Consider the following 27,153-nt stretch of genomic DNA (forward strand, 5'->3'; position numbering starts at 1 on the left):
AACCTTGAAGCTGTTGGTGGAACTTGAAGAGAGGAGGAGAAAGGAGGAGGAGAAGATTGATATAGAGCGGCTCTCGATGCGCAGCGCAATTCTCATTCACTCCAACTGTTTGAACCAAGACCGATAAAGGGGAGCGGGCTTTCCACTGATTTCGGACGCAGAGGCAACTTTTTTTTTTCTTCTTGAGTTCGTGGCGCTGTGTTCCGTTCAGCACATTAGAGGCATTTGCTTTGAAGTGTTTGGTTTTGGGTCCCCCCCACCCCTTTCTTCTTCTTGTCAAACGAGACAGCGAGACATCAGCAGAGCAGAAACTCTGCAACAGTTCCGAGCTGGGACATTTCTTTCCAAAGACTTTTTGAGCCTGACAAAGTTCTTCTTCACCTACCGCGTGGTGTGGGATTTTGAGTTGAAGCGGGGAGTTCTCAAATGCAAAAGTACATTTATGAGAAAGCAATGGCACAAGAGACAAGGAACGGAGGCACCTCGACGTTAAATAACAACAATGGTGTTGACAACTGCAAGAAGAAGCTGCTTATAGCGCTCGACATCTTCTGCCTCCTACTCGGTGAGTTTACTAAAAGAAAAAGAAAGATGTTCTGTCTGTTTTTTAATTTGAATATACTTTTTAATCGTACATCAGCTCGCATGGACCACATGCAAAGATGTGACACAATTTGCTGACTGTATTCACACTAGAAACCTGGACCAGTAGATAAACGAAACGGTGCCCGCGCTTTCTAATGATTGGCAATAAAAGCCTTATCTTTTTCTGAAGTTTTGCCAGCTGTATGTAACCGTTAGACAACTTAATATGTAGCATCCCCTTATCATCCACTTCCAGCACGCCAGCCCAGGCAGGAGAACAAAACACTGGCCACACAGCGTTTTTTTTACGCTTTCTTTTTAAAACACACGCGCGCTGGCGTGTCATGTCATTTCACAATGAAAAATACCGAAAACATTCATAACTTTGTTGTACAGTCAATCATAAATCAATCCAAGATGAAGCAGCACACTTTTGTTTGACTGACAGGTGTGTGGTTCATCTCAGCTGAGAGAGCAAGATGAAGCGTGTTGTCATCGCCTAATATATTGATCATGTTAAAGTCCACAGAGTGTCACTGGAACTGATCAGTGGATGCTTCGGCTGCCTGCCAACACGCCTGGGGCACAAATGTTTTGAAGTGTTGTAACCTGCCCTTTTACTGCCCTTAAAAATAGCCGGTGACCCCCTCTCCTGTGCTCCGATAACCCTGTTCGTGTGACCCTTCACCTCTAAGGGTGGCTTCAGCTCGATCTGCCCAGACACACAGATGAAAGATGACTTAAAGTAAAAAAAATAATAATAAAAAAAAATCTAGGTGCTGTTTGGTATTGGTTCGATTGTTGAAGAAGTGTCACCAAAGCTGAGGCGATGGCGGTGGCCTCTACTTGTTTGTGTTGGTCCTAACTTATAATTCTGCGTGCGTCCCATCCAGATTCAGTGTGCTGTGTTTGTGTGTTTCTTTGATTGCTGGTTTGTTTTTGGCTGCTGTCACTGTAGCCCAGTTCTTTTGGTGTCAAGCTCCAAAGGAGCCCCCCACCCCCATTTCAATCCCCCTCCGTCTCTCCTTTCTCTTTTTTAGAAAGGGATTATGGGAGCTGTGCTTAACTTCCACACATTCTCTCCCAGAACCAGGCAAATCCCTGGCCAGCTGCCCCTGATCACTCCACTTCGAATTACTTTCTCTCTTTTTAGCCCTCCTTCTCCTTCTCTGTCCAGGAGAGTGTGTGGAATAATTGCTTAAGCATGTGTTGTGGCAGGCCTCTCTGATCGGAGAGAGTGGGACTGAGAAGTGGGACCGGTGGCTGACCGGGCTTCAGAGGAGCAGGTGGGAGTCCCACCGACAGCTCCGAATGTATAAAAACCCAAGCTTCAAAAGGTAATAAGGCACATTGCTACACAGGAGCTGGCTTTTATTAGCCAGGCTGTTATGAATGGTGCAGATTAACTCCACGTTCTCTTTAATGTTGTGAAGTAGAAGCAGATCTGCCTGACAGACGCAAAGTTTTCCAACAGGCTTATATTGGTTTGCTTATTAAAGAACCTCAGACAGAGATACGCTGCTTCATCCGCACATGTGGACGGAATTTCCTGCGAAAACCAACTTCCTCTGCTTGTATATCTACACTTGTTATGTCACACACATGTTTGCCTATAAACACTCACAATCCATGTAAATATGCAGTCGCAAATGGGCGCTCCTTTGTCATGCTAAACGCAATCTGGCTGCTCAGAGATTATTGGTTGGCCCACTTTAGCGGTTTGGGGGTAAGCGGGTATAGGGTGGGGGTATCAGTGAAGTCTGGATGAGGAATGCGGGTGTGTGTGTGTGTGTGTGTGGTGGTGGTGGTTGGGGGGGGGTTGAAATGGCTTTTGTTGGGTGCGTATCATTAAGGTGGCGTTCACTCCACGGTGAGCTGATGCATACATGTCTTGTTACCTTTAATTAGATCATATCTGCCAGCTGGTGCTAAACACCTAGATACCCCCCTCCCCCAACACACACGCACACACCACTCCTCTTTATTTGATTGGCTAGATAATGCATTAAAAATTAGTATACATACCGTTAGGCCCCCTCAGCACTCAGAGTGCTCCCGAGACCTGAGTACATTTCTGGCAGCTGGGCGCAAGCATGCGCTGATTTCGCCTTGGCCCGAGTTCCACTCTTACAGAGCAGCGCGGTTGATTTAACGACGGTATACGAAGTGCGCTCACAAACACTATACGCTCGCTATAAATACACAAAGTCCGCCGCAGACTGCAGAATTTTGTTCTCCTGTTTCTGGCGACACACTGTCCAGCGGCCCTCAAACGTGCAGTTTAAAACGATGTTTATTGTGAGAACACTCTGTGAAGCGACAGCCACTTGAGCTCTCAGGAAACCATACTTCTAAATGTGGCTTCACCTAAACTCTTATTAAGTTTTTACACAATGCAAGGGAAATTATGCATTGTGCATTTGCTTGTGGGCAGACATGGTTTTCAAACAATTTAGAGCTTGAGACGCGGAGGCATCTTTGGAGAAGGCAAAGAAGAGTTATCCGTGATTGCCACTCAGTCCTGGGGGTTGCTTTCAAACGCTCTCAGAGGCTTTTCCAGGCACAGAACTGTGCACCTTCCCACGAACATCTCATTCCTGGGACATAACTGTCAATAAGCAACGGATAAGAGCATAACCCATGGGAATGAGCTTCAGATCTGGGCCCTTCATATGTCTGTAATCAACTCTTGTAAGGTGTTACAGCATCGCAGCAGCCCCCCTCATTCAAGCTGGAGAAATTTAACCTTTACCTCTCCAGACCTCGGCCACTTCGAGCCTGAGCCGCTCGACAAATATTTTCCAGAATTTCTCAAATTCTTCATCTAGCCAAAAACTCTCAATGGGACATCTGGTGCAACTGGGAGTGGGTGAGCCAGGGGGCGCAGAGTGTGTTTCAGTATGTGCGTGTGTCGCGGAGCTCAGGAAAGGGTGGGAAACGGAAAGGTAGTGTTGGTCGGAGGTAGGTGTGGTTGTGAAATGAAATCCTGCCCCCCTCTGCTCCCTCTCCACTTGCTCCAGCCTTTCCTCGTCTTAATTTCTAAGGGAGACTGAAAATGAAGGGAAAGGCTTGAGATGAAATAACACTATAAGGACAGTTTAAATGTAAACAGTAATAATTACCAATTACCATTTGATTTTACTAATGAAGCAAATAAATTACATTTAAACCAATGGATTGTTCCCTTTTGAAAAACCCATCTTTCAGACACCAAGAGATAAGTGGTATTTGCCAAATGCCTACAAATAAACTGTAATCAAACAGCAAGTGGTAGGTCCCAGCACACAAACCCAAACACAGGCTCCCATCCAAAGCTGCTGACCTTAATCTAAGGGCAAATATTCTCAGTTCTACACAAGTCTGTGCAGAGAAAAAGCTCTCTTGGTTGTACAGTAGATGTGTGGTGAAAGGGACTTCAGATTTAGAGAACATATGTGATGCCAGTATATTTATTTCTTTCTCAAGCCCAAATGTTTCTACTCTTTGAAAAGTCACCAAAGCATATTGCTTTGTGCTCGTGGCTATTAGCTTTGGGACAAATCAGAGGAATCATGTGAAGTACTTAGGTGTCATGTATATTCTGTGTTTTTGGCCAAATGTTGATGCTCTTGTGTCCTTTGCCTGATTCAGTGATGAGGTCAAATTGAAAAGTGACTCACATAGATCAAAGCCTACGGTGCTATGTGAGTGAGACGTTCAGTGGGCTAAAATCAAGTTTCAGTATGTGTATAGTATGCTCAAAGTGTTGCATGTGCCTTTTGTGTTGCGTTAGAGGTGCAGAGCTGTATTAGTGTCTGTCCCACAGCTGCGGGCCAAGGCGAGGTTAGGACTCTTAAGGAGGTGACGACCCACCTCTGGCAGCAGACAGTCTTTGCATTATGTAAGAAGATAAAGATCAGCAGAAGGCAACAGTGGCCTCAAACTCTCTCTAAGAATGTATGGCATGTCAAATGTCCGTTGTGCTTAGGTGTGTGTGTGTGTGTGTGTGTGGTGACGAAGAGCAGCAGGGTTTTTTGATGGCAGACGTGTCTGTAACCTATTCAGCCTGTCACCGCGGCGTGTGGCTGGTTTCTGCTGGTGCAAGAGTTAAACGACCAACCCCTGGGGTTTGTGTCTGCGCAGGCCTGCGATTAGAGGTGTGTGGGTGTGAGCACACGCATGTGTGTCCCATGAGGTTTGTGATGGAGAGGGAGCACTCAAAGCTGTCATTAAATGGACTGTGGGGCCTGGAGGGTGAAACAGTGTGGCGTGGGTAGCATGTGCGAGGCATCTGTGGCTCCATTCGTGTTTGTGTGGCTCCCGTGGGCAAGCCGAAGGCATCAGTCTGACTGATGTGCCTGTTACTCTTTATGCTGGTACACAAACCAGACACATTCATCTCTTTCAACTCTTCTTTCACTGTCACCATCCTGGCAAACAATCAGATTGCACAGTAAAACAAAGACAACGGCTTGCGGTTCACGCTTTTACAACAATGGAGTAGTAAAGCCTCTGTTTCTCCCATCTCTGTCCACACGCATCTATGATTATATCTCTCCCCTATAAACACCTTCAGACTGCTTATTTAGATCATTTTGGATTACTGGGCAGGACCCTACCATTAACCGTTGTTAGCAGTCATTCTTGCATGTGTTTGAACTTGTGTTTAAGTTTCGCAGCAAGTAATGTAAATGTGTATTTTATGGAACTCTGTGTGCGGGCATTGAGGTTATTCAAAAGTTTCTGGCTGCCCATCACACCCATGAAGGGAAAAAATAAACATATAAGTTGTCTTTTCCGTGATGTGTTTCACTTACTCCTTGTTGCTAAAGTAGGACATGGAGCTTAAAGAGCCAGCAACGATGCCACGGGCCCCTTTATGTAAATGAGAGCACAGGCAGCAGATGATGTGAAGCTGTAGGCCTCATTACATCTCTCTGTGTCATTTCTTAGGCCCCCCCCCCTGCTGTTACACTGGCCCCTCTGTCTGTCACTTTCTCTTACTGCATAACTCGCTGCAGTCCTCTGTATTTGTGTGTGCTCATACCATGTGCATCCAGGGATTGGTGAAGGGGGGGTTTGGTTGTAGCGGGTCAGGGAGAATTTCACTGTTTCACAGAGAACAATACCCCTTTTGATGCATCTCAGAGCCCTTTGTTTCGTTAACGAGGACCAATGGGCCTGTGGCAGACGGAAGGAGGATGAAATGGAGGGAGGAGGCTTGAGTGAATGGGGCAGAGATGAGAGGGTATAAGACACTCCTCAGTGGGTACTCAAGACTGCTTCATTATCTATTAGTGGTTTATGGCAGATGCTGTATTGTTGGCTGGACTGTGAGTTGCTGCGCTTATCTTCTCAGCTCTGTGTAATAATCAGCTCAGCATCTTTACTGGCTCGTGCCTTATCAGCGCTGCAGCCACTGAGCCCTGTCCTGTTTACATACATAGAAGAGCACTGACTGTAAAGGCTTGGAGTTATACTGGGATACAACTATGCATGGCATTCGCACTACCGCGGTAGTTTAACACCTATTGTCATCATCTGTGACATGTGCAAGATGAGAGGAAGACAGGAAAGAAGACGGTGAAGTTTAGGGGAGGATTCTCCAGAGAGAGGCGTCAGCTTTCAAAGAGTCCTCAGTTTTCTTCTCAACAGCCATGCTTTTGTCTAAGGGGGTAATAATGCTATTATGGCAATAACAGAGAAACGCCCAACCATCCAGCCAGCCTGGTAGTCGGATTTGGCCCCTGGGCACTTCTCAGGTTTCCCTTCATGTGAGTAGCTGAATGTTCATCCTCCCTCTTAAACCGACATTGTCTCTATAAGTTGTAAATGCGCTTTGATAGACACGTTATAAATACTCCATTTCCACCTCTACTTGGTAATATGGATCAGAGTTGAATCCAACATCTCATCACAGTTTCCCACAGGCTGACAGCAGTACAGGGTCAGCAGCAGCATTCAGAGGCTGCCCGCGCAGGTGCCTGCTGGTAAAGGTCCCCCCAGAGAGCGTCCCCACAGACGCCTGTGTGTAAAATGCATTTATTCCTGTGAATAAAATCTCTCTGAGTAAGCACATGCTTCAGCCAGCGGCCCCCCGGTTGCTGCAGCATTCACGCAGAGGGAGGAAAAAGGACAGGGATTCGCTCTGTGCACCACTCTGCTGACCTCAGCCGCTCATGCGTATCTGTGTGTCTGCGTGTTTGTGAGCTTTTTACATGCTTGAGACACAGCAGCAGTAGGAAAAGAAAAAAATATCTCAGGCCAAACATCTGTATCAGTGTGCGCATGCTCATGCACGTGTTTATAAGTGTAGGTTTCCTAAACAGTGATTATGTTAATGGATCAAACTTGGGTGGGTTTTATGGAGCCGGGTTTGTTTATTTGGATTGCGAGGACGTTTTTAAAGCCCTTTGTGGTCGACAACTTAAAATTGTTTGAGAGAGGCTTCGCCAATGTTGCCAGTGCAACCACAGTAATCCACTTTAACAGCCACATAGCCGCACACACAGCTCTCACACTCCTACAGATACAGCATAATAGGCAGTGTCACGGTGACATTTGCTGCCCTCGTATGCTGCAGAACAATGCCAGCACTAATGTCGCGTCTTTCACCTTTGACTCCCAGCCCTGTTGCTACTTCCAGCATCTGTCATGCACCTCAGCTAACCTATTCCCAAATGTCTGGGACGCCTCACATGCTCAAGCTTGTGGCTTCAGTGACCGAAACATAAAGTTAACTATGCAGGCTTGTGTTTCCGTGTGCTGATGAATGTGTGGCACATTTGATAACATCCAAGGCATTTGCTTGGCAGGCCATATTTAAAACCCCAGCTGGGCACAGATCAGATGCTAAAGTGCCCTCTGAAAATGTTAGGTTTTATATTAAGACAGGGTCAAATTACAAGACAATTGGGGGAGCCATATGTGTAATATTGCCACTGAAACCTTCCCACACACTGTTGCCCCTGAGCTCACTTCCCACTAATCCTGGCCTCGTCTTGGCCGAACTGTGCTCACGAACAAGTTGAATTGGCACCGAGCCGCTCATTCTCTTTTCTTATCAAATACACTCACTTTCACTGTTTTCACACAGAAAGCTAATCATTCTCACACAAACACGCTCGTAGATGGACACACACACACACACACATACACGTACATACTGCAACTACTACTTAGAAACATGCCCGAAAAAATGAACAAAGATACTCCTCCCCTTCTCTGCACATGCAAAGTCACACATGTATCAAATAACCAGAATCACAATGTCTGCGTTTTGTTCTGTTTTGCAATGTAGGCCCCTTTAAGGAGTCCTCCTACTGATGCAGGTTCTATTGCAAGGTGTCCACGTCTGAAAGATAAAATCACGAGCTTCCTCAAATAGACAAGTACCGGTAAATGTTTGCGGCCAGGCCTCTATTTCATAGAAGCAGGCACAGATACACATATGCACAGACCAAGTTGTTTAGCGGTTTATATTTGGAAGCGTCAGTTCCTCAAAATAAGTCGTTATGACAGGGGAGTACATATAGAAAGCCCAAATCCAGTGACACTCAGTTTACAACATGATGTAACTCAGGGAAAAGCACATGTTCTTTTGTATTTAAAGTACTACTATGATTATTTAGTCCAAACATGATTTAAGCTCTGAACACGACTGTAACGAGCAGCTCTTTTTCATTCATCGATGAAGAAAACATCCCAAAGCGCAGGAAGCCAAACGTTTTATCCAAAGTTGGAAACATTTTTTCCTTAAGCTAGCAACGGTGTGATACATCACTGTTACAAATTAATAATAAATGCACACACTGGTTCTCTAGCAGCTATCTGATCTGTTACAAAAAGTGGTGAGAAAAAGAGGACTGACTTTGATTGATTTACAGGCCCCGTCTGTGGAGTCAAAGCCCACTTCAGCCTCTGCCCTCGCTAACCCTCCTCTGAATTCTCCCACTCCTTCTCAGGATAGGTCACACGGTGCGTTGGAGAGACAGGAGGAGGAAATCCTCCATTAGTGTTGACCACAATGCTTCTTCCTCTGCCCCGCTCCGCCTCCCATTCACCTCTTACTCGCTGCTGACACTCAGACTCGCTCACAATAATCACGATATCATTCTAATTCTGCCCCTGAAAGCCATGAAAGCCCATTGAATGTCAATGGAGAGGCAGAGGGATGAGAGAGTGGTGAGAGCGGGATATACTTGCCAATATAGTCTGGTCAGACACACAGGTGTTGTTCAGCAGGGAAATTAGTTCTTGTCAAGGGGAATTAACCTTGTAAGTGACACAGAGATTTAACTGGCATAAGAATAGTGATTGTTGCCTGTGTTAGCGAAGGGAGAAGGGTAACTTGAAGTGAGAACAAGAGGGCCGCTGATCCTTACCCCACAGGACTGAGGAACTTTGGACTGGATTGAAATAAAAACTGCTTAAATACATCCAAATGTAAATTTAAATGTTTAACTAAGTGTGTGTGCAATATATAGATATATATATATATCTATATATGTCAGACTAAGCTTTGCCAGTACTGCTAATGAAGCCGCTAACTTACTTTACCAAATTTAACTCCAAAGCCAATCAAACGGATGCTGGCTGGATAATCTCCCTCCCCTCATAAATAAGTGCGCACACAGTCACGCACACACATGCAACATATATAAACGTAAAGTGCGCAAACACATTCAAACATACCACATACACACACATGGTCAGATTCTTCAGCTGTGATTTGTGGCTGGCGGCGGAGCATGAACATGTGAGTGGATTTAGAGATGGAAAATAAGTGCAGCGACCACACACACGCGCACACACTCACACACACTCACTCACGCACACAAAGGCCTTGCCACGACCTTCGCAATATAAACACTGATTCAACCAGCCAGGGTAAAGCCTCTCTCTGACCTGTGGTAAGTAGTCTTTAGTGGTCTGCAGGGCTTCTCATTGACTGAGAGAGAGTAATGCATAGCAGGATCTGATAAGACAAATAGAACTGTTCCCAAACCTGCAGAGCCACCCACTTTGGATATGTGCGCTTTGTTTTTCTTCTGCTTCATTCTCACTTTCTGGCCCTCCTTCTCTTTTCCTCGATCCGTCCATTGAGGGCGTTTTTAGGCTCCAATTAATCTCAGGCGCCTGCTTGTGCTGTTTAAGAGCAGCTCGGTGGCTTCATAGCTCATAAGGCTCATTGGCTCTCAAGAAGCAAAGCACACGAGATCTTTGGCAAAGCAGAGCATCCCAGCACATTAAATGGGTTGAAAGAACCAGTTCCTCTGTGTTAGTTGTGGAACTATGGTAGAACTTTCCCTTGAAAATCTTAGGCATTACCGAGTGTTACTGACCTCATGACAGAGGTTGTAAAATAGTTGTCTTTTAATTCAGTGATGCACCAACGCCTTTGCCAACAGACCAGCCCACTCCTTTTTTTTCTCCTCTTTCTGTCTATCTCTCCCTCCTCCAGCACTCCCCCTTCTCTCTGTCTTCCTTTCTCCAGGTCAGCAGGACCCTCTCGAGGTCACTTGCTCTTTATTCTCTCGGCATAAAAGAGGTCATATTTCCTCGCGCTCCTGTTTGCAGTCGAGGCTCACATGTGCCGTATAGTCGGCGCTTGAGCGTGTTTTATTTTCTGCTTAGAGCTTCATGGACTGACTTTGGTATGAGGAGAATGTCCACATACCCTGCTGTTCTGGGGGGGAAGAACAAAACAGCTTGGCATCTCAAGGCTGGGCAGCGTGCACACAGAGAGGCTTTCATGAATTATCAATAGATAATGATGAGATGGTCAACGGCTCGATCTCACTTTAGTTTTTCAGTCATTCAGCTGGGCAGCTCCAGAGTTTCCCATGGTCCTCTCCGATCAGTTTAGCCTTTAAGCACCGGTTAGTTAGCCTGTGTGGGTTTTTGTCTCTGTGTGTCTGACCTTTTTTCCCACTTCTCCTGATTAGCATTTGAATTCTTCCACCACAAGTAGGCCAGAGAGGAGGAATGGAGGAAGATGGTGAGGGGAGGGGGGCATGGAGCAAAATGTAAAAGGACAGTCCAGATTAGGGCGAGAAAAAGTACAATCCAATTTCTCTTTCTTTTTTTTTTCTTCTCCCAGCTCATTGTTTACCCAACAGTTTATGTATGGATTTGAAACATAAGTCAAGTCACTTTGTCTAAGGTATTATATTGTGGCCGAACACACTGGGGCTGAAAGACTTGCATGAACAGACAAACGTATGTGCACTGGAATCAAGTCGTCTTAAGTTGGATCGACCGTCCTACCCCGCCTTTCTCCAGTAATTCTATGCTCACCCACAGCTTACCCTGCCCTTTGTGTGGACAGCGTGGTTCTCACACACCACTGAAGCCGGGCCCAGCCCTGTGTGGGCCCACCAGCAGCCTACTGAAGCCTGGTGCTGCACACTGTTTGTGCAGGTGTCTGGCTCAGTGACCATTCCATCCTCTGCCCTCTGCTTACCACGGCAGAGAGAGGCAGCGAGGACAGAGACTTTTTCATTCACTCTTAGACGTCAAAACTGTTGAAAAAAATACTTTGATCCCCTCATCCCACTCAAGTGGCTTTCCTATTTCTAAGCATTAGAATGGGATCGATGAAAATATCTTTAGTGTTTTCCAGTATGTGGTCTATAAAGCACACATTTAAGTAGCATTTTTTTCACATCACTGGCAATTTTTGGGTAACTTATTTTGCATCCAGGGACTCCCGGACATGCAGACTGGAGGACCAGAGATGGAGCTACTAAATTTCCAATTAGTTGATGGTTCAGTCTGCCACCTGAGCCACAGCTGCCCTTGCGGCTTAATCTTCATCAGGCAATTGGGCTTGTTTAGAATATCAGTTTTCACTTTCTTTTCCTTTTTTACTGTGGACACGACCTAAACATCCACTGACTGATCAGGTACACACCTGAGACCACATTTTCTTCCTCTTGAGGCAGTACAGTGCTAAGAGTGCATGTCTCATCGGCTTGCGTGTGAAAAAGGGTTTTTCGAGGTCCTCAAACGGTTCATATGTGCGGTTACTGCTGATTGCTGGTGTTTGACGAGACAGACCAGCAACGCGATATTCAAACTCCCATCTTTGGTGAGACGACAGTCGTGGTTCTCAGCTGAATTAGGAACATTCATAGGCAGATCTCTGACTTTAACCCATATGTCAGAAGAAAACAACAAAAACCCTGTGATGTGAGCTAACCACATGAACCACATGTGGGAATAGTTTCTCTGCAGTCTGACCTCTATTTATGAGCAGCTACGGTTTGGCGTACTCACGCCAAATATGCTGTCATGTGAAAAATCTTCCATAATCGGGTGGGCTTACTTCTGTTTTTCTTGATTCACACGTTTTAGAATCTCTCATGGAAAACTTTGTAAGTCCACGCCAGAGTTTGCACGTCTGTGTTTGTATTACTTTGATTTGGAGATACGTATTTATTTCTCTTGTTCGGACAGAATATGAGTGCGCAGTGTCTGTATGCGTTTGTGCTTTAGGAAATAAACAGCTGAAATCATTTTACCAACAGCATATTTTCGTCCAGCTTCTAATTGTCCTTTTGTTGTTGACATTGCTGGGCAAAGCTGCTCTAACTTCTAATGGGGGCTGTTTGGAATTGGAAGACTTGAAGCAAAGTTGCTTACATTTCTCATAATGGCTTTCTCCTCTCTTGGTGGAACTTTCTGTCAACGCTACCTGGAGCTGTGGCACTCATCCATGATACTAAATTCACATTGTATTGACACACTGTCCTTGTCGATGGGTTTCTTTTGTCTTTAACAATGAACCCCTGGGTGTCAGTGGGTGTTTGCTCTGTCAGGAGGGAGTGATGCTAAAGGATAAACCTCAGTTCTTTATGGCCTTGTGTCACTCTGTCAACAGAAGCAGCAGGAGTGGGTTTGCTGAGTAAACAGCTAGTTTAACGTGAGCGTGAGCTCACACACACCTGCGAAGGTTTCTGTGTGCTAATGTATGTTTAAACTGTATTTCCTCCACAGCTCACAGGTAAGTGGATTTGACGCTGTATAATTCTCTGTATTAGGTGTGTCTGCAAGTCAAACTTTTAGGTGTGCTTGTGTGTGTGCGTGGTTTCATACATCTATCCACCTGTGTGTGTAGCTATGCTGCCATCTCTGGTTCTCCATCGGGCCTCTATTCGTCCATACCAGAGGGGTCTTTACTGCAGTGACTCCAGCCTGAACTACCCTTACAAGAGAAGCACCGTGCCCTCCTCGGTGCTCACTTCTGTTGGCTTGACACTGCCCGCGGTGTCCGTAAGTTCCCTCGCCACAAAGAGCGCTCGGCTCTGGAAACAATCAAGGCAGAAACAGGGAGGGCCCACGATGGGGTTCATGATGTGGCTGCAAAGGAGTGACAGTGTTATGCTAGATGGGGGAAGTTTGTGCATTATCTCTCTTCAGACATAGCTGCGTCTGTTTTGGAAAAAATGGTCACACCTTTGCTCCGAGCTGTCCACACATGACGTCCTCAAGCCCATCCCTTTTCTGACATCCCGTGATTCTCTGGTACCAGCATGCTCCTTGTGCTGCCCCTGTTCTCTCCTGTTGATGTCCGTGTCACTGACCTGGTCCTTTTTTGCTTTCTTTCTTCTCTCCCTCTTCCTGTCCTTCTCTCTCTTTGTGTCTTTTTATAGCTAGCCTGCCTTTCCTGATCATTGAGACTAGCACCATAAAGCCGTACCGGCGCGGGTTTTACTGTTCGGACGAGTCCATCCGCTACCCCCGAAAAGAGGGAGAAACCATTAGTGATGCCGTGCTTTGTGGTGTTGGCATTCTTATTGGCATCTTCTCTGTAAGTCGATCTTCACACCTCCCTTTTTTTTTCTTTTTTTTTTGCTGCTTCCTTCCACTTAGACTCTTAGATACATAACACGGACGCCTCTTTAAAAGTTGTAGTGTCCTCTTATCATGCAGTTTTCTTTCTGAAATACTCCTATTTCACCTTATAAATGTGCTTTATATGTCTCGCCCTCTTCATCCTATAGTGTTTTCTTCGTCATACTGTATTCTTCCGTTGCTTCTTTGAGTCATCAGCAGTCATTTGTAGTGGTTGGTTTTTTTATTACTTGGCAAAGTGAGTCAGTGGCAATGAGAGGCCCCCCAAGTGAGATTAGAGAATGCGTGTCGGTCTGTGTGCGTGCTGACACATGCATGCCAAAGACGATTGAGATTTAACAAGCTCCAGTTCCGCTCTCAAGCCCCCCACTTTTATCTTTACACTCTGACTCCATGCCCTTTCTGCCCTGTACAGTACTTTGGTTGAAATGTCGCTGCCTTTTCCCATGATGTTGGTGCCCCATTGATAGCCTGAGGTGTCTCACTAGTTAGAGTTAGAAACAGCATGAAATCTACCCCCACCACTGGACTTGTGCTTTAGAAAAGGGGCTAGCTTTAGTGTTGTGCCAGCAAAAGAGTAGGGCCGAGTGCAGTGGAAACATGTTATAATGACATGCAGTGGGTGTACATCAATTAATGCGAGGTGGTCAGGCTCAGTAATCTTTACTGCCCCCAGACTCTCTGTGGCACAGCCCCCTCATAAGTTCCCAGACTAAGCCGTAGCCTCACCGCCGTCTCCTTGCCATCAGTTCGGTGGGCACACACACATACAGTATGCACTCCACAGGCTCAGCTCTTCTGCTTATTGGAACCAGGAGGCCGAGCTTGTGTTAACTCGCTCACATGTTCACGTGTGGGCAAAGTTGGCGTGTCTCACACAGCTGTGTTCCATTAGTGGCGTCTACTGCCATGCCGACACCATTCCTTCAACACACTGTCTCAGGCAAGCTCAGGAATACACATATATGCACATGTATACGTGCACTGGTAGCAGATTCCAGTTGGACCTGTTGTTTATCTCAACTGCAAATGAAATCCCAAGAGTCGTGCTTGTAAGATACACCAATGTGTGACAGGCCGTGATTCTACTGTGAGAGACACAGTTGGCAATAGCAAGCCAGTGTTCAAAAAGCATGCACAGTGACGTCCTAAAAAAACTTGTCAAACATCTAATTTTGTTGGTTGGCCTGAGCAGAGGTGACCTGCCTGCTCTCTGCCGACCAGATTCAAAGGAATAAACCAAGACAGAGAAGGGGAGGAGAGGTTTGAACGCAAATGCTGACAACCCAAATAAACTTCAGTGGCCTGTGTCAGCCCTCTGCGGCTCTAATCTCCAGCTCTGATCAGAGCAATTCAATGACAATAGTGCACACAAGCAAACTAATACGCCTCCATGTTTGTTTCTTCTGGAAGTGAGCCTGCCAGCTGACCACCCAATAGGCAGGATAGGTGTGTTTAGCAAGATTAGCAATACACACAGAGGAATCATGAGCACAGAGATCCGCAATCTAATTAATTTATACAGTGGATTACATTCCCTTGGGCGATGGTCTGCTTTTAACATCATTCTGTTAACTAAATCAAAAACGGCACTGTCCAAACTTCCAGAATAATCCTGAACTAAGCGCGATTGACTGTGGCACCTTTAGGACGATGCTAATTGGACATATCTTTGAGGTGTAAGTTACGTTGAACAGAGTACAGCATGCCAGACAAAGAGCGGCAGCGAACAGACTGACATCTTGAAAGAAGAATTAAAGCAGCGGTGATAAGAATCATATCTCTGGTCACACATAAATGAAAAAAATCAGAGAGAAAACTGTTTTCTTTTTCTCAGAAGGATCTTTAGTCTTGAGCTTAAGTTGTAGGCTTTGTATCCAGGCAACCGTATGCACAACTAATCATGTGATCACAAGTCCATCCAAACCTGTGTTAATATTCTGGTTCAGAACACAGAAACACAGTAACTGGATGAGATGTGTGCAGCCCTGGGATGGACTGGCGACCTCTCCAGCGTGTAACCCTCCTATTGCCCGATCGTAGGATAGGCCTCTGCCACCCCCCCACCACACTTAGGCAGGTATAGAAAATGGATGGATGAGATGTGTGCACATTTCTATCCACAGTAGAGTGTCTGGCTTAGAGAGGGACAGCTCATTTTCCTGAGCGATTGGGTGTGGAGAAGGAACACCACAGAGTGAAGACTTGTCTGGAAAGAGAGCACAGCTGGTCTGTCTGGAAGGTACCCCGGGTGGTAGAGGTTTGATTGACATCTCTGTGCCTCGAGCGTTGGTTTGGAGTGAGCCCCCTTGAGGTCTTTCCATGGGGCCCAATGCTGCTTAAAGCCACCTGGCTAGAATATCACGAGAGTCAAGGTTAGCCCACTGGACTTCAGCTGTATAGCAGATGATATACAGTACATCCTTGTTTTATCATATGTCAGGTCAGTCTGACTCGGATGCATACCCAGTCTAGACGATTAGTTTGAGCTTTCTTGTTTTTCTTTTCTCATTGCCTTCATTTCGTTCACAAAGACTGCATCGATTCACTGAGCCAAGCACCATAATTTCCCAAACTCACTTCCCATCCAGACTGCCTGAGGGAAAGGCAGGCCATGCTCATCATTTATGTTTGTCTGTGTGCCACTCTTACTCATTCTCCTGTCTGTCCTTTACACATCCTATCTATTTCATCCTACAACACCACTGTAATCCAGTTTGCTTTCCTGCATGTTCCACTCCGATGTTAATGTTGTACTGCATGGTTTTCTGCATGTAAATCTACTCCTCCACTGTCAGATTACACACCATCACTAAACTCAGTTTCTCAGTGTCTTTGTTGTGATCTTTGATTTCTGTCTATCTGGTGGGGATAAAAATGTTCCCTTTAGATCGTGATTGGAGAGTGCTACAGAATTCACCAACTTCATGAGGGAACCAAGTCATTTGTTGGGAATCCTTACGTCGCAGCTCTCTACAAACAGGTGAGCTCTGCATAAGGTTATTGTCATAGATGTCTTTGTCTGAACATAGTTGGCAGCTTCATGCTCGTTTCCTCTGTGTTTTGTTTAGGTTTGGAGAGGTTAACATTAAGAATTCCTTTCATATGATCAACTTTTTTTTGTAATTACTGATCTGGTGTGTTTACCTTTTATGTTTAACCATTCACCACAGACACAACATTTAGCCGAGTCACAAGAAACAGTTTCTTCTCATTCTAGGAAAATCTGCAGCTCTGAAGTATGAGCTTAAAAAAAGACCAAAGCAAAGCTGTAGTTTGATTTACACAAATAAAAGAGGGAATTACTGCCATTAGTTACAGGTACTATGAAAAGCTTCCTGCAGTTTGAAAGCATCTATCTTTAATACTTGTTCTGAAAATCTAAATCTTGACAGCTCAAGCAACAGTAAGGGGGGTAAGGGCTCAGCTAACAATTGATTATAGACATGTGAACTAATGTCATGTCTAAACATTGTTGTCTTCCTGCAGATAGGTGTGTTTCTGTTCGGCTGTGCTGTCAGCCAATCCTTCACTGACATCGCCAAGGTGTCAGTTGGTCGGATGAGACCCCACTTCTTAGATGTGTGTAAGCCAAATTTCTCCACCATCAACTGCTCACTGGGATACATCACCAACTATACCTGCGAAGGTGAAGACAGTGATGTGCAAGAGGCCAGGTTTGTGAAAACAACCCATACATAAGACGTTATTTTGTGTGTACTGAGGAATGGAAAACACTGGACTTAAGATAATCTCTCTCTCTCTCCACAGGAAATCCTTCTTCTCGGGACATGCCTCTTTTTCCCTGTACACCATGCTGTACCTGGCTGTAAGTAATCATTATTCTTTCAAACACACGCAGCCACAGGGCCACACACATACCGACAATCACAGAAACAATAGCTCACAGACTGTAGAGGGAGTCATGGAAAGAAGGTTGGGTTCTGATTAGGGTATTCACCACATGAGAAAAGAGTAAAACATTGTTTTGATCCACTGCCCCACCTCCTCTCCTCCATCTCCTCTCCCAGTTTTCTATTTCTTTTTAAGCCTTGGAGATATGGATGGATGCACTCCACCTGTTTTCTTCAGAGCAGCTGTACGTACACTTCCTGCTCTCTCCCTCCCACTCCACCTGTTGTTAGTGTCTGGGGGGTCTTAGCGCCCCATAGACATGCCATGCTTCAAACAGTCTAATTACACACACAAAGACAATAACTAGCTTATAGCTCCCGAAAGCATCTCCTCCCCCTTTTCCCCCTATTTACACAGCACAAGTTTCAGCCTCACTCTGCATGTTATAAAACAGAAGATAGTTAGTGTTTTGGGTTTGGTTGGCTTGGTTACGAGGTGGTCTCTGCTCTCACTGTAGATTGACAATTGAAGCTTTGGTGTATTGTTATGTATTGCCATGCCGTGAGAGCTTGCTGCGGGTGTTTCCCAGCCTCTGGGTGAACCTACAGCCACGCTCTGGTCAGACAGAGGAAAAGAGCTGAAAGACGAAAAAAAAAAGCAGGGAAAAAGCAGAGATGTGCTGCATCCAGACCACAGCGGGACACACCAGTTCTCCAGTTGTGGCAAACTCAGGACTGTGGCCATTGGAGGCTGGTCCAAACACGATGATGGGGAGCAGCTGAGGGGAGAGGAGGAGAACAGTTTTCAGAGGATGTTTTGGAATACAAAACCAACCAGAAACCGAGCTCATAGCAGATGCATTCTTAGTGGAAACAGGAATCAGCTGCTTTTTTATTTTTGTTTTTTTTCTTTCTCTGTTATGTCACCAGCCATGTGACATCATGCTTTTACTCCCTCTCTTGAAGTATGCCTAAAAAAAAAGCCTGTTTGAATTTCTCATGCTGCCTGAGCTTGCTGAAATAAAACAGTTAAATCAAATCAAAAGTACATAAGGATGGATAGACCCTGCAAGTGAAATCGCCAGCTGAATAAACGTAAAATAGTGGAGGAAAAAAAGGTGACTTTTTTTCTCCTTTCTTGTTTTGTCTGACAACTCAAAAAGAGCTTAACGGATATGAAAACATAAACCCCAGATCCTTCATATGTAGAAGCTTCTCCCTCATAATCACCTTTTTTCATAGATGAGCACATGACTCCAAAACTCTTTCCTTACAGATCGGATGTAAAGGAAAGGTGTGAAATGACTATTTTCTAAATTTTACAGGCAATTACTCACTAAGAGCAGTTGCCAGATAACAAGCACAGACTCCAGAAATTTGCTGCAACCATCCAAGAAGTAGTCCAAAACACAACCTGCGTTCCTGCGTTCCTGCGTTCCTGCGTTCCTGCGTTCCTGCGTTCCTGCGTTCCTGCGTTCCTGCGTTCCTGCGTTCCTGCGTTCCTGCGTTCCTGCGTTCCAGCGTTCCAGCGTTCCAGCGTTCATTAAACTGTGCCAGCTGGTCGCGGGGTCATATTTAACAGAAAGAAGAGAGACGGATGACAAATACCAAACCAAAAGAGAAAACAGCTAGCATCTACATGTAATTCTGCAAGGTAGCTCTGGAAAATCTAAGAAGTTATCAAGAAGTATGTTTAGTCTTCAACAAAAAGATCAGTCTCCACCTGTCTTTTTTTTTTTGAGGGGGGGTGTCTTTCCTCTCAACCTTGGCTGGTGTTTTAACTCACCAGTGTAAAAGAGTCATTTTCTCCCACATCCTCACTCCACCAGCCCCCAGGCGTCCACTGATTGGCCCCTTTGGGATAGCGAAGCCCTTCATTTCCTGCCGAGCTGCCTCTGCCATTGATGTGGTTAAACTGTGCCCTGACGGTGTAGCAGCTTTCTGAGATGGCACACAGATAACTGGTGCAGGCCACACGACACGGTGTAGTGACACGGCAGCCACACGGAAGGAGAATGTGTGAATATTGGCTTGTCTTGGGTTTTGTCTTGTGTTTACATAACATTAGTATATGCATGTGTGATCCAGTAGCAAAGGGCCTGTGGTTGGGTAAATTGAGAGCAACATTTGCGTTTGTGATATAAATGCTGTTAGCCACAACTATGCTTCTGTCTCACAGGATGGTGAGATGGGCATGTAATACAAGCCCATGTTCCCATTCTTTCTCACTTTGTTGTGTTTCCGTTTTCTTCCATTTAACACCGAGTCTGAGTCAGAGCAAGAGAGACAGAGCGTGAATGTCTCAGTGGAATGAGCCGGATTCCTTTAGAAACCACCAGACTTTGTGTCGCTCTTGTCTCCTTCTGTCATGGGAATCTGTTGGGCTCCTTTTGTTGTGTTTTACTGTCATGTTTCTCAGATCTAGCTGTTAGAGACAAATTCTGTGAGGATGACTGGGGTTAGGAATGTCTGGCCCGTTTAAAGATTTAAAGAGACGAACTGAGATTTCAGCCAGTCATTGACCCTCTTAATCGTCAAGCCTATCATGACTGTGTGTGTGCAGCTTCTGCTGAATCAGGCTTGGACTGGGTTATCTGGGTTTACTTACTGGCCTGCAGTTAGATGAGGTCACGTTGACTGACCAGGTCACTGTAACTTCTTGTTTTGACTAAGTTAAAGTCACATTGTGTCACAGCTCTATCTGATATCAAAGCTGTATTAAAGGTTCAGAGGTCGCGCATGACTGCAAGCTGTCTGACTAAAGTTCTTATCAGTAGTACTCGCCCTCTACCTGAGAACCACAGTAAAGGAAGCCTGAAGTCTAAACATCCCTGCCAAAGAGGAGACCAAGACTAGAAGGGGATGGGAGGGATCGCTTCCTCATCTTCCGTCAGGAGAAGAACAATGACAGAGTGTCGTAGAGGAAGCATGAGGGAGATTTACGTCCACACCTAGAAGGGTTCGCTATGGATGGCGTTTGCTGGGCGGTACTGTGGCTGTCTTGAAGCATTGTTAGCTAGGCTGATTATATGACACAAATATGGAGGTTTGGGCTGGGTAGACTCGGCTGAGGCCGGCCTTCGCATGCCCTCTGTCTCTTAGTGAGAGAGACAGGAAGTTACGGGTATGAGTGGCGCAGAAACACAGGATGTCTGAGAAATCTGGGCCAACCTGTGCATTTTAAATGGATGAAGAAAGAGCAACCCTGTGTATGTGTTCGCACTTGTTCGAGTGACCAAAAGTGGCCTTGGGAGTCAGTTGTTCCTGTTTTGGTTTCTCTCTGTCTTTATCATGACCCAGAAAATGGTCTTTTGGGGGAGGAGATGGTGGAGGGGGGATGGTGCATCCGCTTTATCTGCTGTTTGCTCTAATGGAGGGTAAAGAGTTCATCCCAACAAAGTGTTGAAATATGCATGGCAGAGTGTGCATATAGGTGTGTGTGTGTATCCCAGTGCCTCTCTGGGGCCGTACTGTTTTTACAGCTGGGATGTTTAACCATGAATCGTTCATGTCCGGGTCTCAGGCAGTCAAATGTGAGTGTGTGTTGTGGAAGACCTCATGTGTCTCCCTGCGGGTCTGGCAAGTCTGCCCGCTTTGATTCAGTCTAGACCTCTCCAACAGTAAAAACACTCACACACAACCACACATGCTGCAGGTGCAGGGTTAAAAAGGCAAAGCAGCATATTTAACCTTTATAAATATTTCCAGCTAGTAGTGTGCGAGGGTTCACGTCATTACTGACACCTGAATAGAATGACACTGATATTACCTTCAGTGGCATGACGTGGATCATGTCTCACATCATAAACCCACTTTGTGTTTTTGTGTTTCTTTGTAAGGCTGGTATGGTATGGTACAACAATCATGCATATTAACCTTTATTCTTCCTATTCTCCCTCCTTGTTTCCAGTTCTACATCCAGTCCAGGTTCACGTGGCGCGGTGCTCGACTCCTCCGCCCGTTGCTCCAGTTCACCTTGTTGATGATGGCCTTCTATACTGGCTTATCACGTGTCTCTGATCACAAGCACCACCCCACTGATGTCCTTGCCGGCTTTGTGCAGGGTGCCCTGGTGGCCTACTGCATAGTGAGTGACACAGAAAACACACAATTCATGCAAACAATGTCATAAATGTAGAGAATAGAGCATAACTAGAAAAAAATGGCAACCTTTCCCTGGGGGTGGAGGGGTCCTGTAGGTGAGGCAACAACAACAACCCCCCAATCCCTCCCTTTTTTTTCACACCCACACTGCTCCGCTTTCGGTGAAAAGGAAAGATGGAGCAGACATCTGATTCCTTTTAATGAACAACACATTGCCTGGAGCCAGGACTTTGTTCAGAAGTGGGTGTTTGTGTGTCTGCGCACTGGTGCGAGTGCATGCTCTGCCGCCTTCATCACAGCTTTTGTGACATGTCTTCACAGCAGTTGCCAGATGATTTTCATAACCGTAATCATTACATTGGGCAGAGACGGAGCCAAGGAAAATTGAATTTGGGTCAGAAGGAAAGCAGGGGGGTGTAGGAAGAAAGAGGGTGAGTAAGAAAGATTAGGCTTTGAAACTGGAATGGGGCTGTTAATTATTTTGGGGTTTTTTTATTTGGTGGCTCTGGTTCTGTCAGCACAGCAGGCTCCTGCTAAACTCTGCTGCAAAAGTATGCACACACACAAACGCACATAGGCAATCCTTACCTTTATATGGCACCCGAATCATGAACGTGGAAAGAGTTGGATTCATAAAATTAAGCAAGACCTTAGTAGTGGCGCCTGGGCAGACTTTGGCACAGCACACACTCAGAATCACACGCAGCACGATGGTGTACATGCGTGCCAGGATTATTAAAGGATTTGTGAGTGTAACAAAAGGCAAAAACTAAAAATCAGAGTGTAGCTTCTGGACTCCATCAGCCTTGACAAGTGAGAAAATGATGTTTTCAGAAATGCGCTCAGTGTATGAGCTTGACCTCCGAATGGGCAGATCTGGCAGGAGGAGAGGAGGGAGGGAAGTGACAGGAGAGTGGAGCCTTGTCTACATCTTGGCTCAGGATGAGTGTGGGTTTAATCCAACTCAGACATCCCACAAGCCTCCGACACACAGAGAGACAGTTTAGTACTCACATTATTCACATCCACATACATTTACACCACATGTGCATGTGTACATATGTGTAAATACAAACACACCCAGTCAAACCCCTGCTGATCAAGGCAGAGAGGTTTGTTTTACAATCCTTGACTCCCCCTGATTTGCCCAGTCTTTGTCGAAACACACATCTGTGAGTACTTTAGCTCGGCTGTTTTGGCCTCTCTGTAAGCAGCGGAGCAGAAATGACCTGACAGGAGATGAGTGGAGGCATGACAGGAGAAGTATTAAACCTCTGTGGCTCATAAGTGCCAGCTCCACGTACTAAATCAAGGTGTTAACATCTTTAGATCTTCAGGTGGCAACTACACATGCCTCATCATTTTTTAATTTATATGTGAAATGAGGAATAAAAGCAGAGGTTCACACTTCAGACATCCAGAGCACTGAAACAGAAATGTTTGAATGTCTCTTCTTTGGCTTACTACATGTGCTGTGGGTGCTCTGTGACTGTTGTTTATATATTAGTCACAAGTGTTGATGTGTCCTGATGCAGGATTAGTTTGTGCATGTGTTCAAAGTCCCCCAACACTGACTTTCCACTTGTCTTTGACACAGAATTGAGATACAGAACAAAAGAAGTGATCACTGGAAGAAGTGGTGAAGCACATAAGTCTCCCGTGTGTGATTGTAGTTGTAATAGTTATCCTGAGTATCACTGATGACTTATACACCCTTTTGAACCGGTGTTTTCCTTTCCAGATGCATTTCAATAACTCAGTGCAAGTTCCAGGTTTCCCCAGTTACCTCTTTAATCCCAGCGCACCCCTACTGAGTGCCAGTAAAGGACCGATACTAATGTGAATGAGCACGTTCATATGCAGTGACGTGTTGGGCTGTGACTTTTTAGTAAACCACTGCTTTACTGCCCCTTTGTTCCTCTTCTCATTCAGTGAGTTGCATGCAGTTACTGAGAACTAGATATAGTAAATGCGTGTTTTGAGCCACACACGCCAGGCTGTGATCCGCAACGAGAAGTGGCCCCTCTCTCTGGCCTCGACACTGACTAATTTTTTCTGTATTTGTTGTGTTGAATAAAAGAAACTCTTCTCTTTTATTCACACTGTCAAAGAGTCACTTAACACCGTGAGTCATTTTACAATGAGACAGCATTGTTAGGGATGTCCACAGCTGCAGTCTTGTGAAAAAGAAAGTCCTCCCTATTTAGTTTGCAAGGTTTTATATATCAGGATGTAATCATGTGGTTTTAGATTAGATACAACCTGAGATGAACTACAACACGTGACATTTCACTCCCTGTCATGGTTTATTTAACAAAAACTAAACCGAGTCCACCCTTACTGCATCTATAGGAACATAGAGGGTAAGTAGCAGCCAGGTGCTGCTGATCAAATTCACTTGATTCGCTGATCATCAGCAAGCGTGAGCTCCTCTATAAAAGCAGAAGTTTTGGCAGTTTGCTGGTCTGGCGCATTCAGGTGTGTGTTAACACAATGCCATGGAGGAAAGATCTTTGAGAAGCTGTTGTTGCTGCCCATCAATCTGGGAAGGGTTATAAGGCCATTTCCAAACAATTTGGTGTCCATCATTCTACAGAGAGAAAGATTATTCACAAACATTCAAGACAGTTCAGTGTTCCTTGGAGTGGACGTCAATGGGCAAATTTACCCCAAGGTTGGACCGTGCAATGCTCGAGAGACCTCAGAACAAACGAGAGCTACATCTCAGACTCTACAGGCCTCAGTCAGCATGTTTATTAAAGGTTTGACAGTACAGTTAGAAAAGACTGCACAAGTCTGGTTTGTTTGTGAATGTTTGCCTAGATAAAGCATCTTCTCTCTGAAAACCGTTTAGCTTTTTCAAAGTTGCAGAATCCAGTCAAAGCGAAGACCTCAACCTGATTTAAAAGCTGTGGTTTGTCCTTAAGATGAGCGTGTTCTCTTTATTCAAATGATTGTATTCATGTGGCTAAGCTGCTGTTATACTCAGAGATACTTCCGATTGCGTGCAAACAGCTTCAAAGTTAACTTCTTTGCTACAGGTTTAAGAATATCTCGTGGGCACGCGGTGCAAGGTTATTAGCATGTACTGCTCTTTCGAGTTGATGCAATCACTTCCTGTGTGACTCAGCTGTGTTAATGTGTCCGGAATTATTTTTTACAGTGGTTTAAGGGCTGCACTTGAATGCACTTATATACATATGAACACACATATATGTGCCTTTAAAGGTTTTGCTGTTTTTTTCCAGGTGTAAACACATTAAGAAACTGCTGAGTTGCATTACCCAACACAATGAGGCTGGTGGCTTTGTATGTGCGTGTGTGTCTGTGTGTGTGCGCATATCACATGCAGGAAGTGGTGAGATCAGGATAAGCCCTCCGCCATGGCAGTTAAACGGTGATAGGTTTGAGTTTGGGTGACGCGGCAGTGAGGGCCGCGGCGATTGGACTCTGATGGGAAACGAGCACCAAGTGCTTCCCACGAAGGCTCGCGTGACTGTCAGAGATATGACCTCATTTCTTTTCCGTTCTCCAAATCATATCGTAATATGCCACATTAGACATGCCTTACTAACTAATTCCTATGTGAACAAAGAGTCCATTTTAAAGGCATGACAGCAGCTGTATCATGGAGGTGTCTACCTACGTGTCAGCCGCCAGTCGTGGGTCGCCAGTAATGGTCTTTCTGTGGTCAGTAAATGTCAAGCTGTCAGAGAGGAGAATGTCTTTGTGTTGAACTCAGAATGAGATGCTTGTTGTTACTGTATATAAATAGATCATATCCAACATTCCTCCAGGAAACAAAGATGAACACTGAAATGCCTGCATGTTTTTCCTGTGGGACGTTTCCCATATGAGAACCATGCAGTGCTCCAATGAGAAGTATCCATATTGTTTTCCCATAGGAGGTGTTGCACAGTAGGTTGTCTTTCACAGAGTTAGTGTTGAATGGCAACCCCCCACCCCCACCTCCCTGGCACAAGCACTGAGCTGGCGGTGGACTGGCAGCGCGGAAGGAAAAGCTGCTGTGCCTGCCGGTTATGTGTGTGTATCTGCATTTGTTTGTGTGCGTTGGCCTGCAGCTGAAGGCACTGTTGCTCATGAGTGACCCCCGGCCTGTGTAAGTGGAAATGATAATCCACTGTTAAACTGGACAGTAGTTTCCATGCTCCCTCTTCCTGTCCAATCCTCCCCATTTTCCTGTTCGGCACATGATGTCATCTGGATTTCAGGAAGTGATCCCCCCCCACACACACACATTTTCCTTTCTTCATCAGCATTGCCAGGCAGACAGACGTCACGCTCTTTAGTAGAATTCCTTCCTGGGTATATTCCATAAAATAAAGAAGTTCAGGAATTCTGATATAAAGGGGTGAGCCATACCATTATCTGGTCAGATTACTCATCATTGCTAGCTTGGATTGCACAAAGTGTAGCGGAAAAGGATGATGACATGCTCCTTATCACGAAATCACGATGCATCATAATATTCCCTTTTTGCCAACTCAAGTTTCCACTGCAGACAGAGGAACATGCGGGTTCATATTCCCTGTACTCATGTTTAGACCTGCCACAGTTTATCAGGATCCAGCTGACTTGAAATCACCTTTGGTTATTCAAGCAGCTGTGTTACTGTGTAATTCTACTTTTTCTCCTAGGTGACCCTGTAATGATTATGACTCCCATGTTAATAAGCATTGGTCATGTTCCTTCCCCAGACTGCTGATTGGTCATGCATTCAGCTATGTTGGAACCTGCTCAGAAAAGTTGCTTTCCCTAATGTTCTCTAATGTTCATTAACTCTTTGTCATTAGTGGCAAAAAAACTGAGATAGGTTTAACATGTAGTTTGTAAATCATGACAGTGACTTAACTGAACTTCACAAGCCGGGGCTAATCAATCGTTATAGAAATATTTGTGAACAATAGTCTTTTTCTGTTCATTTAAGCCACTATCACAGTATAAGTCGCATCATAAAATACATGAAACGTATGAATAAAGAGGAGGCAATGTTTGCCCCTATCTTGCCATGTATCTTTGCTTCCCCTCTCCTCATCTTTCCGTCCCTCTTTGTCCTGCAGGTGTTCTACGTGTCGGACCTGTTCAAGCCCAGGGTGAAGCTGACCACGCCCCCACCCTCCCCGATCAAGAAGGAGCTGCTCTCATCATCCGACATCATCGAGAGGAACAACCACCACAACATGGTGTGAGGGAGGCCCCCCCTCCTTCCCTGCGACCGAGGAGCCAATCACAGCGCTGCTCATCTCCCATCGGACAGTAGAATGTAGCGACAAGAGACTGTAGCTGCTTCTTAAATGGCATCCTCCCTTCTGCGGTGCCCAGCGAGGCGCTTCTATGGACTAGGGTGTCAGTTTTGCACAGCAGAGTCCACTCTCATTATCCAGACTTATTATTTACTTTAAACTACTAATCAACATTTGAGCCCATCCTTTTGAGCACAAACAGAAAAAGAATTGGAGAGCTGAAAGGCTAAATTATTGAAGAAATTGACGACTCGACAGGCGGAGCTGAGGGTGTGGAGGTTTGATAGAAGTGTAACCACATGAAGGGAAAACACTTGTCAAGAAAAAAACAATTAAAAAAGAAACTAAGAAGAAAAAAAAAAGAAGACAAATCCCCTGCCGAGGGAGAGAGGAGCGCCTCCTCTCTGAACTCTCTGTGGCCTTGGATCACCGTAGGACAACAACTTCCTGAGCCAAGGGAAGGATATTACTGCAATAATTAGCAGCATAAAATATTAACAGGATAGAAA

At 45.3% G+C, this 27,153-nt stretch overlaps 1 protein-coding gene across 2 annotated transcripts; it reads left to right on the plus strand.

The window, feature by feature from the left end:
- Window positions 1-32: 32 nt before the first annotated feature.
- On the plus strand, window positions 33-27,015 carry plpp3 (phospholipid phosphatase 3). Of its 2 annotated transcripts, none has more exons than XM_072389897.1 (7): window positions 33-565; window positions 12,686-12,840; window positions 16,313-16,405; window positions 16,912-17,099; window positions 17,194-17,251; window positions 21,187-21,363; window positions 26,462-27,015. In XM_072389897.1, exons 1-7 carry the CDS (start codon window positions 427-429, stop codon window positions 26,588-26,590), a joined length of 939 nt encoding a protein of 312 aa, XP_072245998.1. In that variant the 5' UTR covers window positions 33-426; the 3' UTR covers window positions 26,591-27,015. The 2 variants fall into 2 exon arrangements, with proteins under 2 accessions (XP_072245998.1, XP_072245997.1); XM_072389896.1 differs by lacking the exon at window positions 12,686-12,840 and adding an exon at window positions 13,221-13,378 and having other exon boundaries at window positions 37-565.
- The last annotated feature ends 138 nt before the right edge of the window (window positions 27,016-27,153 follow it).

Source organism: Leuresthes tenuis, unplaced genomic scaffold (genome assembly GCF_036924035.1).
Source record: "Leuresthes tenuis unplaced genomic scaffold, fLeuTen1.0.hap1 SCAF_7, whole genome shotgun sequence".
In the NCBI taxonomy this organism is placed as follows: domain Eukaryota; kingdom Metazoa; phylum Chordata; class Actinopteri; order Atheriniformes; family Atherinopsidae; genus Leuresthes; species Leuresthes tenuis.

What these genes read in the sequence shown, in the direction of transcription:
- plpp3 (XM_072389896.1), top strand. Translation starts at nt 427, where the DNA reads ATGCAAAAGTACATTTATGAGAAAGCAATGGCACAAGAGACAAGGAAC. An exon ending in TTCTTATTGGCATCTTCTCT is followed by an intron (nt 13,379 to 16,312) that starts GTAAGTCGATCT and finishes TGTTCCCTTTAG; the next exon opens with ATCGTGATTGGAGAGTGCTA. An exon ending in CCCTGGTGGCCTACTGCATA is followed by an intron (nt 21,364 to 26,461) that starts GTGAGTGACACA and finishes TTTGTCCTGCAG; the next exon opens with GTGTTCTACGTGTCGGACCT.